Here is a 20,455-nt window from a genome sequence, read left to right as displayed (position 1 = left end):
ACAACAGAGGAATCCTTTCAGGGTGCTTAAACACCTGAGGTGTTTAATCTGTTTAAAATGAATTCAGGTTTGTTTCCCTTCTTGGTACAGTCAATTATGAGCAGATGTGAACGTAGAAATCACTCTTTTGTGCAGACCAAAACAAGAGACCAAAATGGAAAAAGTGGTCTTGGCACAGTTCCAAACAAACTTTGAAGCAGATAATGTGTATATGATCCAACCACAATTCAGTATAGCTGTATGCTGGATTCTTGTTCCAAACACCTTCCCTTCGCCAGGGTTGCACTGCATCGTGGGATGCATTAGAGTAAACTAAGTAATAACATATATTCTTTTCAAAAAGCATAAAGGTCTATCCATCTTGCAACCTGTCTTCTCTAAATCCTTCGTTTTACTTCTCAGATAGTCTTTTCCTGAAATAGCAACCAGAATGTAATACATTTCAAATCTCAGTGTTTATTGCTAACATCTGATTCCTGTATTTACATTTTCTCCTTTGGCCTTTGACACAATAAACAGTCAGAACATGTTTGCATGGTTTGTAGTGACAGATTTTGGTTTGCTTGGAGTTTTGAAAAGAAACCAACCAACTGGGAAAAGTTAAAGTTAATTTGGACTACAATAAACAAACTATATGAAAATACCCATAACTGAAATACTGAGAAGAAGAGTAAGAAAAAAACAATAGCTAAACAAAGAAGTACTGAGACAGGGGTACTTTCTATGGGACACTCAAACTTTCTAGTCATGATAGCTCCGTCAGTGGCTTAATCCAGAAAAATTACACACTGAAACGTTGAAGCATTGAGTCTGGAGTACTTTCTACGGTAGAGAGAGACATAGGAAACACAAACATTTAATGGCAGCAATAGGTTTAATAATAGCATAATCTAAAAAACACAAAGTTGAACATAGAAACATTGAATTAGGAGTGTTTTTAATGGAGAACAGAAGCAGGGCCTCAACCACAAAAATAAAAACAAGACAGTAATCACAAACAGCATATAAATGCAGCCACTTGGTTAAACAAATAAGTATTTCTTTTAGGATGCTATTTTCCATTTTCTAGCTGACTTTATTCACATACATGTATATTTCTAGCCATCTAAATCCAAATGGATTCTCTGGTATAATTGGTATAATTTCTTATTAAAGTATGTAAGATGGACATTTTTAAAGCACATCTGTAGAAAGGCTTTCAATTCAGTGTTTACATAATTACTTTGCCATCTGCATGCAGCGAAATGAAAACGAGATGTTATTTATGGACAGGTTATTGTTCCAGCATCACTGCCAATGCTCCAACCTCCGCTCTGTGGGCGGTGTGGCTGTTGGTGGTGTTTAGACCTACTACTGCTATGGATAATCACACAGATGTACTGTAGGCATGCAGCGGGAGCAATATGGCAGGCAGGAGAGAGATAGTCATGAAGATGGGCTGACATATCTCAGAAATCCTAAATTGTGGGAGTTGTGGGAGAAGCGGAGGTGATGAAATGGGATCAGCTCTCCAGACAGTCCCGCCGCCTGGCGCAGAGACATGTCTGTCCGGGCCAAAGGTCCCGAGGTCGGTGATAAACGAGAGGAGCAGAGTGGACGTAGTTCAGACAAGATATTAATCTTAATCCACGAGGAGAGAGAAAAACCTGCAGCGAGGAAAATATTTATTGTGTAAGCACCACATCTATTTAGGGAGTCTTATTTCACTGACTCTAGAGAGTATGCGCCATGACTAATCTCTCCAGACGTTGCACAATAACAGATGTGAATGGAGCTCGGCAGGCCATCGGGATCATCAGGTGTGAGGAAAATAATGGCGACTTTCACATGAAGGTCACAACTACAGCGACAAACAAGGAACGGCAGGTTTGTCTTTGAAGTCGAGAGTTTGCAGCGCGCACCCGAGGGATATTCCACACTACTTCATTAGGTTCCTGTATTTTACCACTTCAAAGATGGGACCCAATTTAGTCATGAAGACAGTTGTTAGCAGCAGAGAGGGTCATTTTCAAAGTGATGTTACTCTTCACAGCTTGAGCAGTAATGACATAACGGCTTTGTCGGATGACTCTAAAGGAGCTTTATTCTTGTGTTTTGGGATACTCTATAATCCAACTAACACACAGTAAGCATCTGAATCTGTGAAATAGGATTCCACTCACTGTATTGTCCTTTGGCTTATATAATAGTTCTGCAGAGGTCATAGTGCCTGTTTTTCGTGGCCATCTGTGCCTTCTAACACGCTGTTTCCTCTTTGTAAAAATGGCCGTCTTGACTGGATTCCCCTTTTAGAGTTTGCCCGTTTCATTCATTTCTCTACGGTCAGTTTCAGCATCTGATTTCACCGTCTAATTAGTCACACCGAGGCAGTGTAAAGTGTGATATTGGCTTACACAGGCTCCAGGCTCTGCTGTTAGTCCTGTGTGCAGTGTGGTGTGTCACCTCAGGCGGCGGCTGGTGGTAGAGTGAGGTGGCAGATAACAGTGGGGCGACTTACAACTGATACAAAATGAGACAAGGGTTGCTGTGTCTTGTGAATATTGATGAAGCCAGAGCAAAGCCAAAAATAACACAGTAACATAAAGAAACCCGCAGGCATTCTTTCAATGTATGCGTCGACTTCTGGTATCGGATCAAGGTTGATTGATTTAGATTGTTTTGTATTATAGTCAGTCAAAAATGACCTTGTAAAAAAAATATTCACTCCCCAGAGTGCCCCTTTTTAGATTTGGTCACGTTGCAAACATAAAAAGTGTCTTTTTGTGGGATTTTATGCAACAAACTGCATTATTGTGAAGGGGAAGGACAAGAGTACCTTGTTATTTTTTTAACAAATAAAAACTTGAAACTAATGTCCACCCTTGCCACAGTTCCTCCTTTGGATCTGGACTTTGATTGGGCCATTCTGATTCTTAATCTGAATCTCTCCACTCCAAAACTATCCTGCAGCGTTGTATTTTGAAAAATAAATTTGATTTACTCCTTTAAGCTGCTGTTTACTATTTATTTCAGTAGTTTTATGTCATTTAATGTTAACTTTGTATTAGTTCTGTTACTTTTCTACTGGCAGGTTGCATGTTCGAATCTGTGCTTTGCAGGTATTTGTCTGTGATGTTTGTTCTCCCTACACCTACATGGCTTTTCTGTTGGTACTCCAGGCTTCTCCCACAGTACAAGAACGCATTAGGTTGACTGATTAAAAAAAAAATTGACATAATGAGCCAGAATGAGTGTGCATCGTGGTTTTGTGTATCTCATTGTTGGCCCTGTGTTGTATTGGCGTCCAGTCCCGAGTGTTGCCCACAGACAGCCAGTATAGCCTCCAGCTTCCCACAAGCTTAAACCAAGAAGGACCAAGAAGGTGTGAATGCATAGAGGAATCTATTCTCCGACCTTCATCTGATTTGAGATTGTTTGTGCTTGTGCGCCTGAATTAATTACATTTTATAGACTGTTTTTCAGTTTTTTTTTCTTTTTAGATTCGATTCCTATGTCTTTGACTAGCTGAGGCCAATTAACAAACACCTAAAGACTCTCACTGAAAATTGGTAAATTATTGTGAAAATCAGTACATTTCTTTTGCAGACAAATTCGTTTGCTTAGTTATCTCCTTTAAATTTGTATGATGTGCACTTTCAGAAAATACTCATCAAAAGGCAGCTTCTTATCTTGCCATGTATGTTGCCGTATCTGAAAATGGGTTCTATATAATGTCCACAGATAAATAAGAAAGTTCACTATGTCCTGTTGCATAGACAGCGTTATAAGTTTGGAAACGAGACGAGAAGTAAAAGGAGACAATAATAGAAAAGGAAAAGTAATTTAGTCCTTTTGCTGTAACATCATGTACACTTTAAACCTTTCATCGCAATACTGACAGAATATTTTAAAGGGCCCAGAATACACATGCATAATGCGACTAAATCTTTCCACATTTTGAAAAAAATCTGTGGCTGCCTGGCTTAGCTGGAGATCATGTTTCATGTACAACAGTATCAAATGTGTAGGAAGGTGATGCTGAATGTTATTTACTTAAAGCAGCATGTCTCTTCAACCCATGGAAACACAAAGCCTATGTGCAATAGTGTGACGGGGTTTAACAGAACAATAGTTTAAAGCAGGAGGCCCTGGACTCAGACTTCAAGACCATTTATGTATTTAAAAAGGGAAAATGTAAGCATTCCTTTTATTGCTAAATGTCTCTTTTTTTGGCCAGAAAATTTATATACACCATATTGCCAAAGTTGGCAGCTCATCCAATCAGATCATTACATTCAGGATTTCCAGTTACCTCAATGGCCACGGGTATTAAAATCTTGCACCTTGCCATACAGACAGAAGGAAATAGTTGTGAAAAGGTGGGTCACCCTAGAGAAGTGACCCACCTGTGCAAGTAGTCCAGTTGTGAACATTTATAAGTAGTTTTTATTCAACAGTCGACTACTTTACTAAAGTGGAAGTTATCGGGATCAACAGCAACTCAGCCACAAAGTGGTTGGCCACATCAAATCATTGAGTGGGGTGAGCAGATGCTGAGGTGCACAGTGCATAGAGGTCACCACGTTTCTGCAATAGCTGCAGACCTCCAATAGAAATGAAAGAAGTTTGGATGGCAAAGCAGCTGCCGTTTGAGCCTTACATCACCAAGTACAATTCAAAACATTTAGTGCAGAGGTGTAAAGCACATGGCAACAGTGAAGAAGTTTTCTCTGAAGTGACAAAATGTTTGGTAATTCAGTTGACCAATCTGAGTTAGGCATTGCCAGGAGAACAACACTTGCCTGACTGCATTGTCAAATGTAAAGTTTAATGCAGACAGGATAATGGGGTGGGCTATTTTTAAGGAGTTGAGACTTTGGTTCTAGAGAAAAGAACTCTTAATTATTCCAAATACCAAGATATTTTTGGCAATATTATGCTCTAGACTATTTGGGGTTTGTTTAATCCCCCATTCCTGTTTCAAGGAAAGCATAACATTTAGTGTAGAAGAACTTCAGACCTCCTGGTAGAAGTAGAGTGTAGACTGTGAGCCAAGTCGTCTTGTCCAACTCCAGTGTTTGACCTGTTTAGTTTCTGTATGACCAGAAACTAAAACCCTGATAAACCTTGGGCAGAACCTTCCTAGACGTGTTGATGGGCTGACATTTTAGTAACACCTGGATTAAGAATGGGATGTCACTCAAATCCATATGTGAGCAAAGGCAGATAAACAAATACTTATATATACAGCTCTGGAAAAAAAATGAAGAGTCCACTGAACTGAACCCTGCTGAAAACCTCCTGGTTATTCCACCAAATATTGATTTCTGAACTTGTCCCGAGTTAAAACATTAGTATTGTTGTTTCTAAATGAATATGAACTTGATTTCTTTGTGTTATTTGAGACCTGAAAGCACTGCATCTTTTGTTATTTTGACCATTTCTCATTTTCTTGTAATAAATAAAAAAATTTTGCTTGGATTTTCAGCGACATGTTACCAGTTCACAGAATAAAAGAACAATGTTCATTTTACTCAAACATTTACCTATAAAACGTAAAATCAGAGGAACTGATCTTTTTAAATGGTCTCTTAATTTTTTCCAGAGCTGTATATAAAGTGTATCTCGAGTTGGAAAGAATGATGTAACATTTTGCAAGCTAAAAATTAACTAGCGTTGGAAGCCGTGTGATTTTTTCTGTGAGGTAAAACAGTTTAATTCTTCTCTCAGTGTAGAAAATGAGATATTTAAACGTATTTAAAATAAAATAGTCCAGTAAGAAAATTTCTGTATTTACTTGTGTTACAATTTACTGTCAGTAGTATGAAAGTAAACATTGCAGAAATTATACATTTTGTTTAAAGACCATGCAACAAAACAATTATTTATATTTTAGGTCCTTTGGATGTGACCTTTGACATAGAGTATGATTTTATCAGATCATGCGTTCCTCAGAGGTATATCTAAGTGCTGTAGCTCTATGTAATAAACCATCTGGTGGATCAGAGCCGCCCTTCACTTGTAATGTCTGATTTCACAAAACAGTATCACAACAAGAGAAGATGGTTGGAAAATAACTGTCTGCTGTGTCTACGTTTAACATGTCTGTGGATTTGGTTGAATGCAAAACATTTTGTTTTTGCCGTTTTGAAATCTTATTTTTCTAATTTTCTTCTTCTGAATCTGTGACATCAATTTTGTCTGAACTGATGTTTTTCAGTTAGCTGACACTTAAAACACATATTTTCGGCAAATCTGTATATTGATTTTTTTTTTTTTCGTCACTGTGACAGCCTGATTTTGTTTTTGTTTTTTTTATCTGCTCTGGCATAAACCAGCTCAAGCATATTTCTTCAAAATGTACACATTTCATCAACATCCCAGTGTAAATCAATTTTTCCAGTTTCAGAGTCCTTGCAGCTCTCTGCTTTGATCCTGTTTGATAGCAGCGTTGCAGCACTTTCTAGGTGATAAAAACAGACAAATTAATACATGATGCAAGGTCTCATTGGGAAGAAAAATAATGTCTGGTTTCACAAATAATTTTTAAAGCTTTCAGCTGATGAGTTTATTAAATCGTACAATCTGTTCAGTGCTCCTCTGTCAATGCACTGACACACAAACCAGCGAGGCTAAATGTGTGATTTTTTATTTTTTTTAGATTACTGCACTAAGTGGTCATAATTCCATCTAATGAAAATTTGCCTGTTTATTTGAGCTCAGGGATCACTCAACACGCTGTCTGCTGTGTACCCTCGTAAATGCTGCTGTGCCATATTGATTCCTGGATTTATTGATGAGCAGAATTCAAGCTCGACGCCAAATCTCACCTCCCTCTCCTGGCTGTCATCTCACTACGACATCTCTCTCATTTATTAGGTGGTCTACAGGAATAATGAGTTCAGACTGGAACTGTCACGGCTGGCTGAGCAGCGGGACCCCAAGATCAGTATCCATGGCGACCTGATATTCAGCTGTGAAAACGTGGAAGCTCTGGAGCCAGTCACCTTCGACACGCCGTCTGCCTACCTGACATTGCCCAGGTGGAACACAAAGAAGACCGGCGCCATATCTTTCGACTTCCGCACCACAGAGCCCAGCGGCCTGCTGCTGTTCAGCCACGGCAGCCAGCAGGGAGAGCTGCCCGACAGGAAGCCCCGCGCAGACTTCTTCGCCATAGAGCTGCTGGAGGGATTTCTCTACCTGGCCATGGACATGGGCTCCGGCAGCATTAAAATTAAAGCCAGCAACAACAGGCTGGACGACGGCGAGTGGTGGCATGTGGACTTCCAGAGAAAGGGGCGCAATGGTGAGACAATGTCATGCATTTGTGAAGGCGAGGGGTGGAGGTGGGGAGCCTTCTGTCTGCTTCTGTGTGTCTCCAATTTTAGCTGTTGAGCATAAAGGCCTCCAAGCTGTGAAACTGCCATTTGCCAGCATGGATACGGTGACATCCGCACGTTCCTGCTGCTTTTTATTCGCTACAGTGAAACAGGCGCACATATTAGGTTTTAATTATGATGATATTTTCGGGATGGTGTAATCTCGAAGTGACATTTTGAAATTTGTGTTAACCTATTTCACAAGTGGCCAATTATACAGTTACCTAGTTCAAATGAAACTGTTAAATGGCTGCTGTATTTGAGTAATGAAAATGTCTTATTAGCAGAGTCCAAGTGAGACGCACTGATCTTTTCATTTTTATTCCTGCTATGCATAAGTGAGAAGTTCCTATATCACTTGAAGATTTTTTTTTTAAACCACAATTTTCATTATAGTTTTGTTGAGGTTCTTACATTCTTACCACATGGTTTTCAAAAGATTTTCTTTCCTTTTGAAAACTATTGAAAGTGAAAGATCATGGCAGGCATTTGTCTTCATTCCCTCTAAGTCAATATTTTGTAGAACCATCTTTCACTGCGGTTACATCTTCTGATCTTTTGGAAATTGATTCTTTCAGCTTGACGCGTGCAAATTCTGTGCAAAATCACTAAGGCTCATTCAGACTGAATGGAGAGCAACTGTCAAAATGTTCAAGTTCTGCTACAAATTCACAAATGGGTTGAGGTCTTGACTTGACTTGGCTTGGTTATTCTACTGCATGAATATGAACAGCATGTTGTAGCTGTGGCTGTAAGTTTTGGGAAGTTTTCTACTAGAAAATTCAGTTTTAATCTCAACTCTTTTTCAGTCGAACATTTTTTTCTGTTGTTAACAGATTGCCCCAAATGAGCTATGGATCTCTGCAGCTCCTCCAGTGTTACCATCAGCTTCTTGGCTGCTGCTTTTTATTTGTGCTGAGTTAAAATCATGGTGGACAGAGTTTAATAATTTGGTGACTTCTAACATTCTGTCTATGCTGAATTTCACTGAAGAAAAACAGAGTAATTTGTAAAAATTAAATAAATAAAACGATGTGTCCTGTTCTTTTCACTTCACAACTGTCTTAGTGTTGATCAATTACATGGAAACAATTTAATTACTTAAATTTTTAAAATAAGACAAAGCTCAAGAGCACTGAATACGTTTATGAGTCACTGTTATACAGTGAGCAAAATGTGAATATCTAATTAGAACTTTTATTCAAATTTTAAGCCCTTAAACTCTGGTAGAGCAATATCTTCATGTGGATCCTTCAAAATTAGCGAGTTGGTTCCCATTACCGCAGCCTTATACTTTGTTTATGCATATCACTCAGCACAACCCACACACAGCTGCTGTTTCCTTTTTCTTTTCCAAAGCAACAAAACCCTTCTACGAGTTCAAATTGATTCAGTGTTAATGTCCGCCCCACAGGCTTCATCTCGGTGAACAGCCAGAGCATCCCCTTCACCGCCAACGAGGGCAGCGAGGTCCTTGACCTGGATGGAGACATGTATCTGGGAGGTTTACCCGAAGATCGACAAGCCCTCATTCTGCCCCCAGAGGTGTGGACGGCCTCCCTCGGCCTTGGCTTCGTGGGCTGCGTGAGGGACCTGTTCATCGATGGACAGAGCCGCAACCTGTGGAGGCTGGCCGAGGTGCAGAGCTCCGTGGGTGTCAGCAGTTTCTGCACCAGGGAGACTCATCTCAGGTGCTCCAGAGACACGTGCGCCAATGGTGGACACTGCAGAGAGGGCTGGAACCGGCATGTTTGCGACTGTGGCGGCACGGGCTACGTGGGCCCCAGCTGTGAGAAGGGTAAGAGTCTCTGGAAGGGATAATGGTGGCGGTCCGTGGAGGGGACAAGTGATTTTAAAAGGCTGCAGGGATGCTTTTAGCACACTTTGGGTTGTATTTTATTTATTAGGCGAGGTGTAAAAAGTGACTGCACAGACAGGAATAATGTAGATACAGAGAAAATTTATCATCTGACCTAATATCCCAGGCCTCCACAGAAATTTAATTTGTGGTTGCAAGTGGGATCATTCTTTAGATTCTCATATGTATTTAAATGAGATCCATGATCTCACCTCCAAATATTGCTTTATGTCTCGAAAGCAGTTTGGTGAAAATTACAGCACAATGGAGAAAAAAATGTTTTATTTAAGGCCTTCTGAAGTAAATAGCAGTATTTTCCCACAGTCGAGTAGTTCATTAATGAATTGTCCGTGTTGTGCGGGTCTGTGTGTGTGTGTTGTGCGTTTCATTAGGGATGCACTGGTGCTTGGGCAGAGTCATTCGCCCTGAATCACTTTGCATTATCCATGCAGATGGTTTTCTCATGGAGAGGCCAAATTACGCAGATCCATTGGCAGCTAATAATATGACGGATGTATGAAAATCCCTCCTGTATTGCACTGGGATGGGAATAAATCCTTCGGAAATTTAATTGCCGCTGCGTTTCTCACCCCCTGCCTTCATCTGCTCCAGGCTTTTTCTGCCATCTGGTGCGACTGATGAAAACTGCAATCTAAAACTATATCATTCTGTCCCCAAGATTATCTCAACAGGGGGTTCAGGTTTTCTTTCATAAATGCTCGTTAGTTTTTTTTTTTTTTAGTATTTATTGATTTCAGTGTCCATTAAGACGCCCCTGTTCCCATTTTGCACAGAGGCCACAGCAGTGAGCTATGATGGCAGCATGTATCTGAAGGTGGTGCTGCCGAGGACGCTGCACACAGAGGCCGAGGACGTGTCCCTGCGGTTCATGTCCCAGAGGGCCTTTGGTTTGCTGATGGCCACCACATCTCAGCAGTCAGCGGACACCCTACGCGTGGAGCTGGACGGAGGCAGAGTCAAACTCACTGTCAACCTGGGTAAAGCTGCTGCAGCAAATTTGAGCAGATCATTCCACCTGACCTATTAGGACGTGTCACCTAGACAAATGAAATTTGTTTAGTTAGACTTTCTTCCATTCACATCTTCATGCACAATAACTACAGTTGTCTAAAGAGATAAACACATCCCCTGTGTGTCTGTTGGAGCTTGAAATCGTTTTAATGTTGAATTTGACCAGAAATCTGAACCACTGAAGCAGAAAACTCTTGCTGTGATCATTCACACCTAACAATAAAAGTCTTATTTTGAAACTCTTGAGGCGTTTAGTTATGTAGCAAAAGTCATTTTTAGTGATTTATGGGTTAAGTCACTAAATATCTTAACCCATAAAAAGACACAACCATATGGAGCAAGTATTGTTTTTTTTACTGCATGAATTTATTTAAATAATTTTAAAAAATGTTTTTTTGCTGGGAAAAGGATATTCAGTAGAGGTTGTTCATTTGAATATATTTAATGCAAATAATAAATGTAAGTATGCCGATTTAAAAAATTGTGCATAACTGGGTATAATCTGATAAATGGTGCTTCTAATATAACTTTGTGTAGAATATGCATCAGCAGGCATTAGTGGTGTACAAACACTACCTTCCTGTGAGATAGCCAACAGTTAATCGTGATTGAGCTTCCTGCCATAGACCTCGGTCTCTTCTTAGAAAATAGAGCTTTTCACAATACACTATCACAGTGGATGACGGACAGACAGACAGACAGACAGACAGACAGACAGACAGACAGACAGACAGACAGACAGACAGACAGACAGACAGACAGTGTTATTGTAGGTATTCATACACTCTTGGAGTGGTTTTGATAGGCCAGTCTGCAATTGTCCTATGACTTTTGCATTTTGGATAATGACTCTCACTGTGTTTTGCTGGAGTCCCAAAGTCTCAGACTTGAATGTCTTTAGTTTGGAGCGTGATGTGTTACTTTTTACGATCTACTTTGTCTCCTTGATGTTGACTCGACTTCTTGATTCAACAGTTCAAACAGTAAACAGGAATGGGTGTGAAAACTTATTGAGAATGGTTTAAGTATAGTCAATTTATGGTTTAACATTTGCGTATAATTTTGAAACCAAATAATTCTGCAACCCCACAAAATATATAATTGTCCTTGCTGATTTTGAGCACAAAATGAGCACAATAACAATATGACAGGACGTTGGGGCCAGAGTTAGTATGCACATTCTTGTAGTCAATTCACTTCATTTAAAATCACCCTGACCCTCTGTGTATTGTCCTATTTTCATTACGAGAGTCATTGTTATATATATATATATATATATATATATATATATATATATATATATAAAAAGAAAGTACAGGGAGTGGCTTTGACATTTGCTAAAAATCAGTGTTTCCATGGCAGCCTAGTCAAATTAAACAGTGCAGATCAGTTATTCAGATTTTCTCAGAGGTGGAAAAGCAAATCAATTACCCCTGTGTGTGTTTAAGGAAATACAGTGGACATTTTAACCTTTATTGAAAAGGTTTTGGCACAGAAAGACAAACGGAGAGGTTGCCATCTGGAACCATTTAAGCTTCAGTCATGTGGTAGGCAATATTATATGACAGAAAATGTGTCATGTTTAAAGAGTTTAAAGTAAGAGGGACTCTGCAGACAAGTACCAGGAATAAGCAGAGTAAAAGGTTTTATTTATAAAGATAACAAGAAACCTGCATATAATGCACAAGGGAAACAGAATATGGAGCGTGGGCAGCGTAATGCAGGGAACGAGGCAAATAATAATGAGAACCAGTGAGCTTATGCTGAGGGAAGGATGGAGAATGACATAGGGACTTGTTGAGCAAAACAAGGGAAAATTTCTGATGAGCTGTTGATGCAAACCAAACAGGCAGACTGAGGGAAAGTGACTATTCCATTGGTAAAATTTAATTTAAGTATTAAATTAAAGAATTTAAATATTGGCTTTAATTAAACTGCAAAATATAATGCTTCCACCATCTTAGTCAAACAAAACCCTTTTCAATGAGGTTATTTGAACTTTAAAAAAGCCCAACAGAACAAGGGGTGCTGCGTCTTTTTAAACAACTGTATGTGTGCGTGTTTCGTCTGCCTCTTTATTTCTCTCTACCTGCACCTGTCTCCCTGTCTCTCTCCTCTCAGTTCATCCTGGGGTCGGGTCCCACCCGACTATCTCGGCTCTATCAGCCCTTCAATGGCTTGTCTGCAGTTCAAGGAGAGGGCAGTCAGAGACCTGATCCATCATTACGCTGAAATATCACCACTTAAACTCCTCACACTGTAGATGGTCCCATTGTCGTTCCTTCCCCTCACATTTGCTGGCTTGTCCAGTTTAGAGTCACTTCACTGAGCAGGGAGCGCCAGTGATGGACACACACAGACACAGAGACTCAAAGAAACACACACACACACACACACCAGCATCAGAAAACTCCCTGGTCTCTGGCTGTCTGTTTCCACTGCTCTGTGATGGTTGACAGCTTGAGAGCACTCCGCCGCCACCTGACTTACACCAGTGTATTCTTGTACATTTCTTCAGGTTGTCTAAATTTTCCAAACTTTAGTGTGTTTTATCTGGATTAATCTAATTTTGAGTTGAACATTTTTATTTCTTGTTAACTTGAAAGATACAATCAGTTTTGGATGTCAATAATGCATTAGATTTATGCTTTGATAATTTCCTAAGGTGTAAGTTTGACTGTGGCCGCAGGTTGTGCAAATTGCCACTTTTCCTCCCTGTTTAACATGGTAAATAAATTGCCATTAAATCTGCAGAACGAGGCTTAATGGCAACTTCAGCTGAAATGCTATACATTCTTTGAATAAAGGTGCATCAGCTTGAACATTTAGAGAGTTAACTATCAAACCAACAATGCATTCATCAAAATCGCATCAGTCAGCTTATTTTACTTAATAACCAAGCAGTTCTTGGGGGTCAAGTGTTTACTTTGTTCTTATTCTTCCCTTCATGTACTGTATACAATGCTTCAATACAGACTAGAGATGAAAAGGAGTGGTTTTAATTGTGCAAAGTAAATCACTTAGTTCTTTTAATATTCATTTTGTACATGAATTAAGAATTGCCTTTCAAAAAGTCAACTGTCATGCATACAGACAACAACTACAGTTCTGAGAGCTGTACTGGAGGACAATAATATAATATAATATAATATAATATAATATAATATAATATAATATAATATAATATAATATAATATAATATAATATAATATAATATAATAATTATTATATAATATAATAAAATAAAACTCATAATGAAAAGTTTTGGGGGGTTTTCAGCCTGTAAGGTGCTTCTGAGTCCAAGTTGCATCAGTCAAAAAATGCGTCATGAAGATGAGAAAAACATAACCCGCATTTATTTAGAAATCGTCAATCATGTGCGGGACCTTGACCATCTTAATGAAATGACCCAGTAACATGTTGTGTTCGGTCAACAGCTTTTCAATAACATGTGGAAAGTGAGAACGTCTGCTGGCAGTGTGTGTGTTTTAAACCAGAGTGGTCAGGAATGGCTTCACTCTGCTGGTGCAGAAACCCATGCAGAGCAAATCCAGAGTGGATCAGAGCATAAAGACATAACTGCATTGATCACGAGCTTTAGCTTGTACAATTTAAGCTAGACTGGAATGGTTGTAGTACATGAGTATACAAAGATTTGTTTGCAGGCAAATGGAAGTGGGAAGAGATGAAATAGTACATTTTGGGTTGCAAATAAGGCGCACATTGTTCAGTAGGTGAACTGACCTGAAGTTTAATGAAACTGTTTAAGTTTGATTCTTCACAATAAAACAGCAGAAAGAACAACAACAAAAAAATGCTACAAGCTCTGTTTTTAAGTATGAACATACAATTTTACAACATAAGCTGCTTACTGCATAGTTGTTACAAATGTTAAAAAGCCATTCTGGTATTCTCTAAATAAATGAATAAATCTTTATCGTAAATGTTTTTTTTTTTTTTTTGCTCTGCTGATATGTTTGAACTTGTTTCATATCAGCTGCGCGACACGCTCAAATTTAGCACATGTTCCATTTTCTATTTTCGTTATCTTCTTCAGACGACTTTCCTCACAGCGGTGCATGTTTGCTGATTTACCCTAGAGCACATGTCAGTAAAACTATCAGTCACGGCTTCTGAAACAATCAAACTCTGCCAAAAGCTAAGCATAAGCAGCCTCGCCAGAGCCGGTGCTCATGCGGAAAACAAAGTAAAGCTGGTGCACCTTTACTTTTATGGTCAATAAAGCTCTTATTGATCCTAACTTTGATGTGCTCTGTTATGCCTCCAGCAGAGCCAGACACACAGTGAGCTTTGTCCTTTCTCTCGCTGGTTTGTTGTGAAAACTACAGGGAGGGAAGTGGCGGTTTAGACTCTCGAGGCTGTCCCCGGATGGTGGGCTCTGAAAAGCACTGAACTGTCTGCAGAATATACCTTGAAGGATGTGAAATATTCTCCTCTTTTGTGCTGTTCTTTTTTTCCCTTTAATCTCACCATCTCACTCTCTCTCTCACCAGATTGTATCAGGATAGACTGTAATCTCAGTAAGTGTCTCCTATGATTATCTTTTGTTCCATGATTTAGAGAACATGCACTGTGATATATTTATGTGCTTCTTTTCCTTTTTTCCCTCCTCATGAAACAGAACATTCGTCTTGTTTACTGTTGCTGCTGTTTCTCTGAAGTACCATTACAGATAACAGCAAAAATGAGACCTTTATTCACTGAACAGCTGCACAGCTAAATGTAATTAGATCCCTTTGTGCTTTGCTCAGAAAACCCAACAATCTAGTTACATGTTTTCTAATTATTTTAGCTCCATAATGCGCTAATCAAATGTAGCTAAATTTGACATATACTAGTCCGCTGCCACTGAGTCGGTTATTTGTTTGCATTTTGCTAATTGGCTCTCATGCCAGACAAAAGGATTTAGCCTAAGAATAATTTGCAGGTTTTTTTTTTTTTTTTTAGATCTAAGACTTAAAGAAGCAAAAGTGAAGATAGCATTTTTAGAGTAGAAATAATCATACTTTAAGGATGTTTTAATCAGGAATTGGTGTGACATCATGCAAACCTGTAAAGTGCAGATTTGCAGGATTCTACATTAGAATTGTAACCGATGTTTTGTCAGAACTGCCTTTATATGCTACATCAACATAAGATTAGCTTGGATAAACTAGATAAGACTGATATTTAAAGAATAACTGATCACATGCAATGCACCAGCCACAGGTCCTGAGATTTGCCAGAACCTTATTTAAAAGCGTCTCGATTGTAAGCCCAGCTAATTATTGGGACTCTATTAATATACAATATTTTCTAAATGTTACCCTGCAGTAAGTAATACTCAGTAAAATGAGAATCAGAGCAACAACAAAAATGTTCCTAATGGTGTCTTAATGATTCTGTGATTGGAGTTAAATATTTCCATCTAACATTCATGAGGAATTTTAATGGCATATTTCAACAAGCATTTTATTTTCCTGATAATAACGCTTAGATTAATTCTGGACTTACGTTTTTCTAAATAAACGACTTAGAATAAAAATCAATAAAAGAATGCACCGTTTAAGTCTTTCAAAAGCAGCGAGGCATCAAAAGAAGACCTTCTGTTAGATCAACACAATCAATTTTCTGGAATTCAGTCCTATGAAATGGAGCGATATTTTATATCTCAGCACGGTCAAATACATGATGAAGATTGTGGTGCTCAACAGATAGCAAGAGGCAGGCAATTTAGGCTCTGCCTGAGATAGAAGCAGTGTTAGAAACTGATAAAATGTATCACCAGGAAACTGCGAACATGCTTTATGTAGACGCTGAGAAGAGTTACTTCTGCAATGCAGGTTGTTTGCAACCTCTGTGTTTGAATAATTTCGGATTATTTTTTGAATTAAATGTCTAAATGTTCCATTTCTCAGTGATTTACAGGATTAGTGTGTGTTATTATGCATTTCTTATTACATGAAATGAAAAACCATAATCACAGCAGTTTTTATTAGACTCGCAAATGCAACATTTACTGTTCATCGAGACCTGGTCTCAGCCTGTAATCCTGTTAATTTATTAGTTGGAGATGAAGCTTTAGCGTCTTTGAAAGGCAGATAAGGGCACATTTGCAACAGATTTATTGCACATCTGTAAGACTAATCTGCTGCCCCCTATGTTCAATCGATTGCACTTTCTTTATCTGATCAAGGTAAGTAGAGGGAATGTTTATGTATGTATGTGAATAGTTATCTTAAAGGTATTTTTTTATAAAGATTTTCTGCACCTCGTAGAAAATAGTAATATAACAAAAAAAATTAAACTGGATAAAATGAGTAGTTATTCTTCTTTCCTTTTACTGTCTGGGTTAAAAAAAAAAGTCCCAATGTGTGCCAGCAGATGGCAATGCACTTTCACATATTGATCATAGAACATATGTGTCGTATGTGTGTAATTAAATGGCTTCCAGATATTTTTTAAAAATGATGGCGTATGCAAAAGCCTAATCGACAGATGTGACAAAAGAGGCTTTTATAGATGCTGAGCCAAGCATGCACCAAACCTCTGAGCGAATTAAAAATATATCTACTCTATTAATTTCATGGAGGACATAAAAAAAAAATAAAAAATTTAGAGGTTGATAATTGAGATATTTGATGTATAATTGTGACAGAACCAGAGAAGGAGCTTCTCTGCAGAGAATTCCTGGAAACCATCACTGGATGCACACAGGGACGGTAAAAGTTGGTTTAACAAATCCTGTTAAAGTGCCCTTGATGAATTCTTGTATAACCACAGAATAATGGGCCACTAGATGCTTCTGAAGTAAGATGCACCAAATTACAAAATGACTATAACACGCTTCGATTAGCATGCACGTCACGCACGGCTGGGTCTCGGCACGCTCGCAGGGATGACCTGTATAGCTGCGGCGGCACCTTTGAAGTCGTCTTTGTTTGAGAGTATTAATCAAATTCAATTTTAAGCGAGGATCAAACTGGACAAAACAGACTCCTTACATGGGCGGCTAGGGCCTCAGCTTCTGGAAGAAGAGCTTGTGAAGTGAAGGAGCTTTGAAAGGAAGCCAGATTTCAAAGAGTTTACGGTCAGATGCCTGGAAGAATATACATCACAGTCCACCATCTCAATACCTCCTGCTGAATCAGAGATAGATCTTTTATAAGAATGCACTTTTATTATATTTATTATAGGCAGCTCATTTATAATTACTGATAGACAAAATTCAAAGGATGTTTAACTTGCAACTATTAATTCATTAACATATTTTTTCTTTAAAGAATATCTCTTTAAAATTTGTTTTAAACTAAGGAAGGACAAAAAAGCAATCAGATGAATTTGCTGCAGCATCAAATTTATCGTCGAAACACAAATTTCAGGTATGGATCAATAACTGAGGATGAATAAACTGATTTTCAGTTGCAAAATAATTTGTGTGTGTGTGTTAAACCACACAATGGGGTTTCAGCCCAAATACACAGACGGATCAGGATGACCTTTGATGATATACAGTAGATACAGATGCTTTTAAATTTTAAAATCAATTGATGCACTAAGATGTGAAAGAAATATGTAGATTACAATGTTTAATTAATACAGTTTCATTCATCAAACATTTTTTATCTGAGTTCTTCACTGAATTCTTAATCACAGACAAAATAGCAAGACAATAACTGCATTAATGTAAAAGAATTAGAATCACATGAACAGTTTGATAGATAATATGGCTTTTTTGTTCATTTCCATTGTATTTCTGCTTTTTTATTTAGATAATACATTTTCTCACATCTGGAAACACTGCAAGTTGAGCGTATGTTTTTTTAAGGATCCAACACTATGTATACAATATAGTAATACAATAAAGTATAAGTGTATTTTATGTTTCAATCAGAAAATAGTTAAAACCAAAATTAGTCATTCCTTTGGCACATTTGGGTTAAAAATAATTTAATAAACATGTTTCTTCTGAATAAAGGAACTTTAAAGTTTTGTGGCAGATCAGCCGGAGTCCAAACTCTGACGGAGAATCAACAGATGGAGCAAAACATTAGAGTGATGGCAAAGAGGCCTTCCAACCTTAAATACCCTTTAAAAACACCAGTGAAAATTTTCAAAAAGCTGGTCAGAAATCATAAGAAGAGTTTCTGATTGCTGTAATGCCATTTTGTTTTTGCTGATTACTGCTAATTATTGAGAATGCTTTTAAAAATGTTGGACATGCTGTACTCTTGTAAAATGCAAGGAAAAACAGATGTTGGTAGTAGCCCGGATAATTCTGACATAGAAAGGAATCAAAACAACTAATTCAACAGTTTTAAAGATATAAATGAAATAATTAAAGCTGAAAGCATCCCTGTGCAGCTCATTTTTAGAAAAACTTTCTTCAGAAGATCATTCGCCACAGAAATCTTCAGTGGATAAATTAATGTCATCAGTTTACCATATTAATGTTTGCTCATATAAGTCACAAAATCTGCCTTAGCTGCTCACTGACAGAGTTTAAATGTGATTAGTGTGAGGAAATTTTAATGCCGAGGTGGATTTTGTCAAAGTTCAACATGTAAATTGTCAAAATTCCTCAAAAATGATGTTAAAAATGATGTTAAAAATGGCCTGAGGGAGGAAGTGCCTGTAGGAGTCAATAATACGTACTCCATTCTTGACTGAAATTGAAATCCTAAAGTTTCCTGCTGCAAGGCAACTGTGTTTTATATGTAAGCAATAAATAATTGTACTGAACTGTGGTGACTTTAGTGTATGATCACTGCACAAAACTCCACTGTTGAAGAAACAGATTGCTGAAACTCATTCAAAGTTTCCCAAAGGAAATTTGGAAAATGTAGCATACATCAAAAGTAAAGAATAGATTAGATTAAAAGGTATTTCTTTAAATGTCAGCGCACACACAATATTTAGAGAATACATGGCACTGCACACCACAGTTAAAAACATCAACAGTGAGGTTTGAATCTGGGACTACCACGACGGGGAGTAGTTGTTAGCAGGCTACTGGCAAGCTTCATATCGAATGAAGGATCAATGGAGAAATGTACCGGGACCTTCTTAATAAGAATCTGAAGAAGAAACGACGGTGGATTTTTCAGCAAGAGAATGATCCTGAGCACACAGCCAAGGAAACTCTCAAATGATTTCTGAGACAAAAAATAAAGCTCCTTGAAGATTAGATTTCATAGAAGAGGCCCCCCAGAAGCTTTAAAGGTTGGAAGACAGTAATGTGGAAGAATATCTCAAACTCAAACCTAAGAAATGCAAATTACTTTTTTTTCCTTTTTTTTTTACACAAAAAATGACTTGAAGTTGTAATTACTCTAAAAAGCATTGAAAAAAAGTCAGTGATCATGTTCCATTCCGCTTTATTACACATAATTTAATGGACCGAGTTGTCTACATTTCGCCATATGTGGAGATCACTTGTGTAAGTTTTGTGTCAATAGCTTCGAGATAAATATATTTTCTGAGGAAAACATTTGTTTGTTCAATGTTTATTTTTCCTACTGTATAAATCATTACTTCACTGGCCCAAACTTTCTAGATGTAACATTTTTTCCTGTGTTGGTATTCGTGTATTTGGCCTTATATGTTTAGATAGCAGCAAAGCTCCCCTTCTGAGCAGCACAGATTAGATGAACAGACTCCTCTACCCTTCGTCCTGCAACCTCCTATTTCATTACAGCAAATCCTGCCCGTATGTCTGATTTCATGATAGTGATCCACAAGGTAAACATTTCTGCCTTTTCAGCTCTACTTGACTCCGCACAGTGGTTTGTTTTTCCACATCTAAGTAAGTCCATTGAATGCAAAGGATGCAGGATTTGATGTTATTGATCCACTCCGAGCGCATAGCCAATATTCAGTCCATGTCATGCGATGTGCTACGTGGAGACACTTAATTTGCAGGCGGACAAGGTCTCCAGGCACGGGTTTTATTTCCCAGAGGATGAAACAGTGTATTGTTCGGAAACCAGCTGATGTTTTTCATTTATTGCCCTCTATGCGTCCCTTGTAATTCTCCTGCGCCCTGAGCACAATTAGACAGACAAACCCCTCAAGGCAAAGTCAGCTTAGGCATGGCCAATTAGTTTCCCAAGCGATGTCAGAACTCCTTTGAACTGCCATGTCGGCCTGTTGCATAGGCACTGATTCGGGTTGACGGTACTGCAGTGGCAAGCCTCTGCACTGT

At 38.3% G+C, this 20,455-nt stretch overlaps 1 protein-coding gene across 12 annotated transcripts in view; it reads left to right on the top strand.

The window, feature by feature from the left end:
• Nucleotides 1–20,455, top strand: part of nrxn2a (neurexin 2a) — a 182,094-nt gene that overhangs the window by 73,317 nt on the left and 88,322 nt on the right. For 9 of the 12 annotated variants that reach the window (XM_081615817.1, XM_081615825.1, XM_081615820.1 and 6 more), the window contains 4 exons: nucleotides 6,859–7,288; nucleotides 8,776–9,159; nucleotides 10,014–10,217; nucleotides 14,766–14,792. In XM_081615817.1, the coding sequence (XP_081471943.1) occupies nucleotides 6,859–7,288; nucleotides 8,776–9,159; nucleotides 10,014–10,217; nucleotides 14,766–14,792 (1,045 nt within the window). The remainder of the gene's footprint in view (nucleotides 1–6,858; nucleotides 7,289–8,775; nucleotides 9,160–10,013; nucleotides 10,218–14,765; nucleotides 14,793–20,455) is intronic. The other 3 variants (XM_081615826.1, XM_081615822.1, XM_081615821.1) reach the window with 1 other exon arrangement.

Source organism: Poecilia reticulata, chromosome 14, assembly GCF_904066995.2.
Source record: "Poecilia reticulata chromosome 14, P_reticulata-male-v2, whole genome shotgun sequence".
NCBI lineage: Eukaryota > Metazoa > Chordata > Actinopteri > Cyprinodontiformes > Poeciliidae > Poecilia > Poecilia reticulata.
This window is presented reverse-complemented; position numbering and strand designations above follow the sequence as displayed.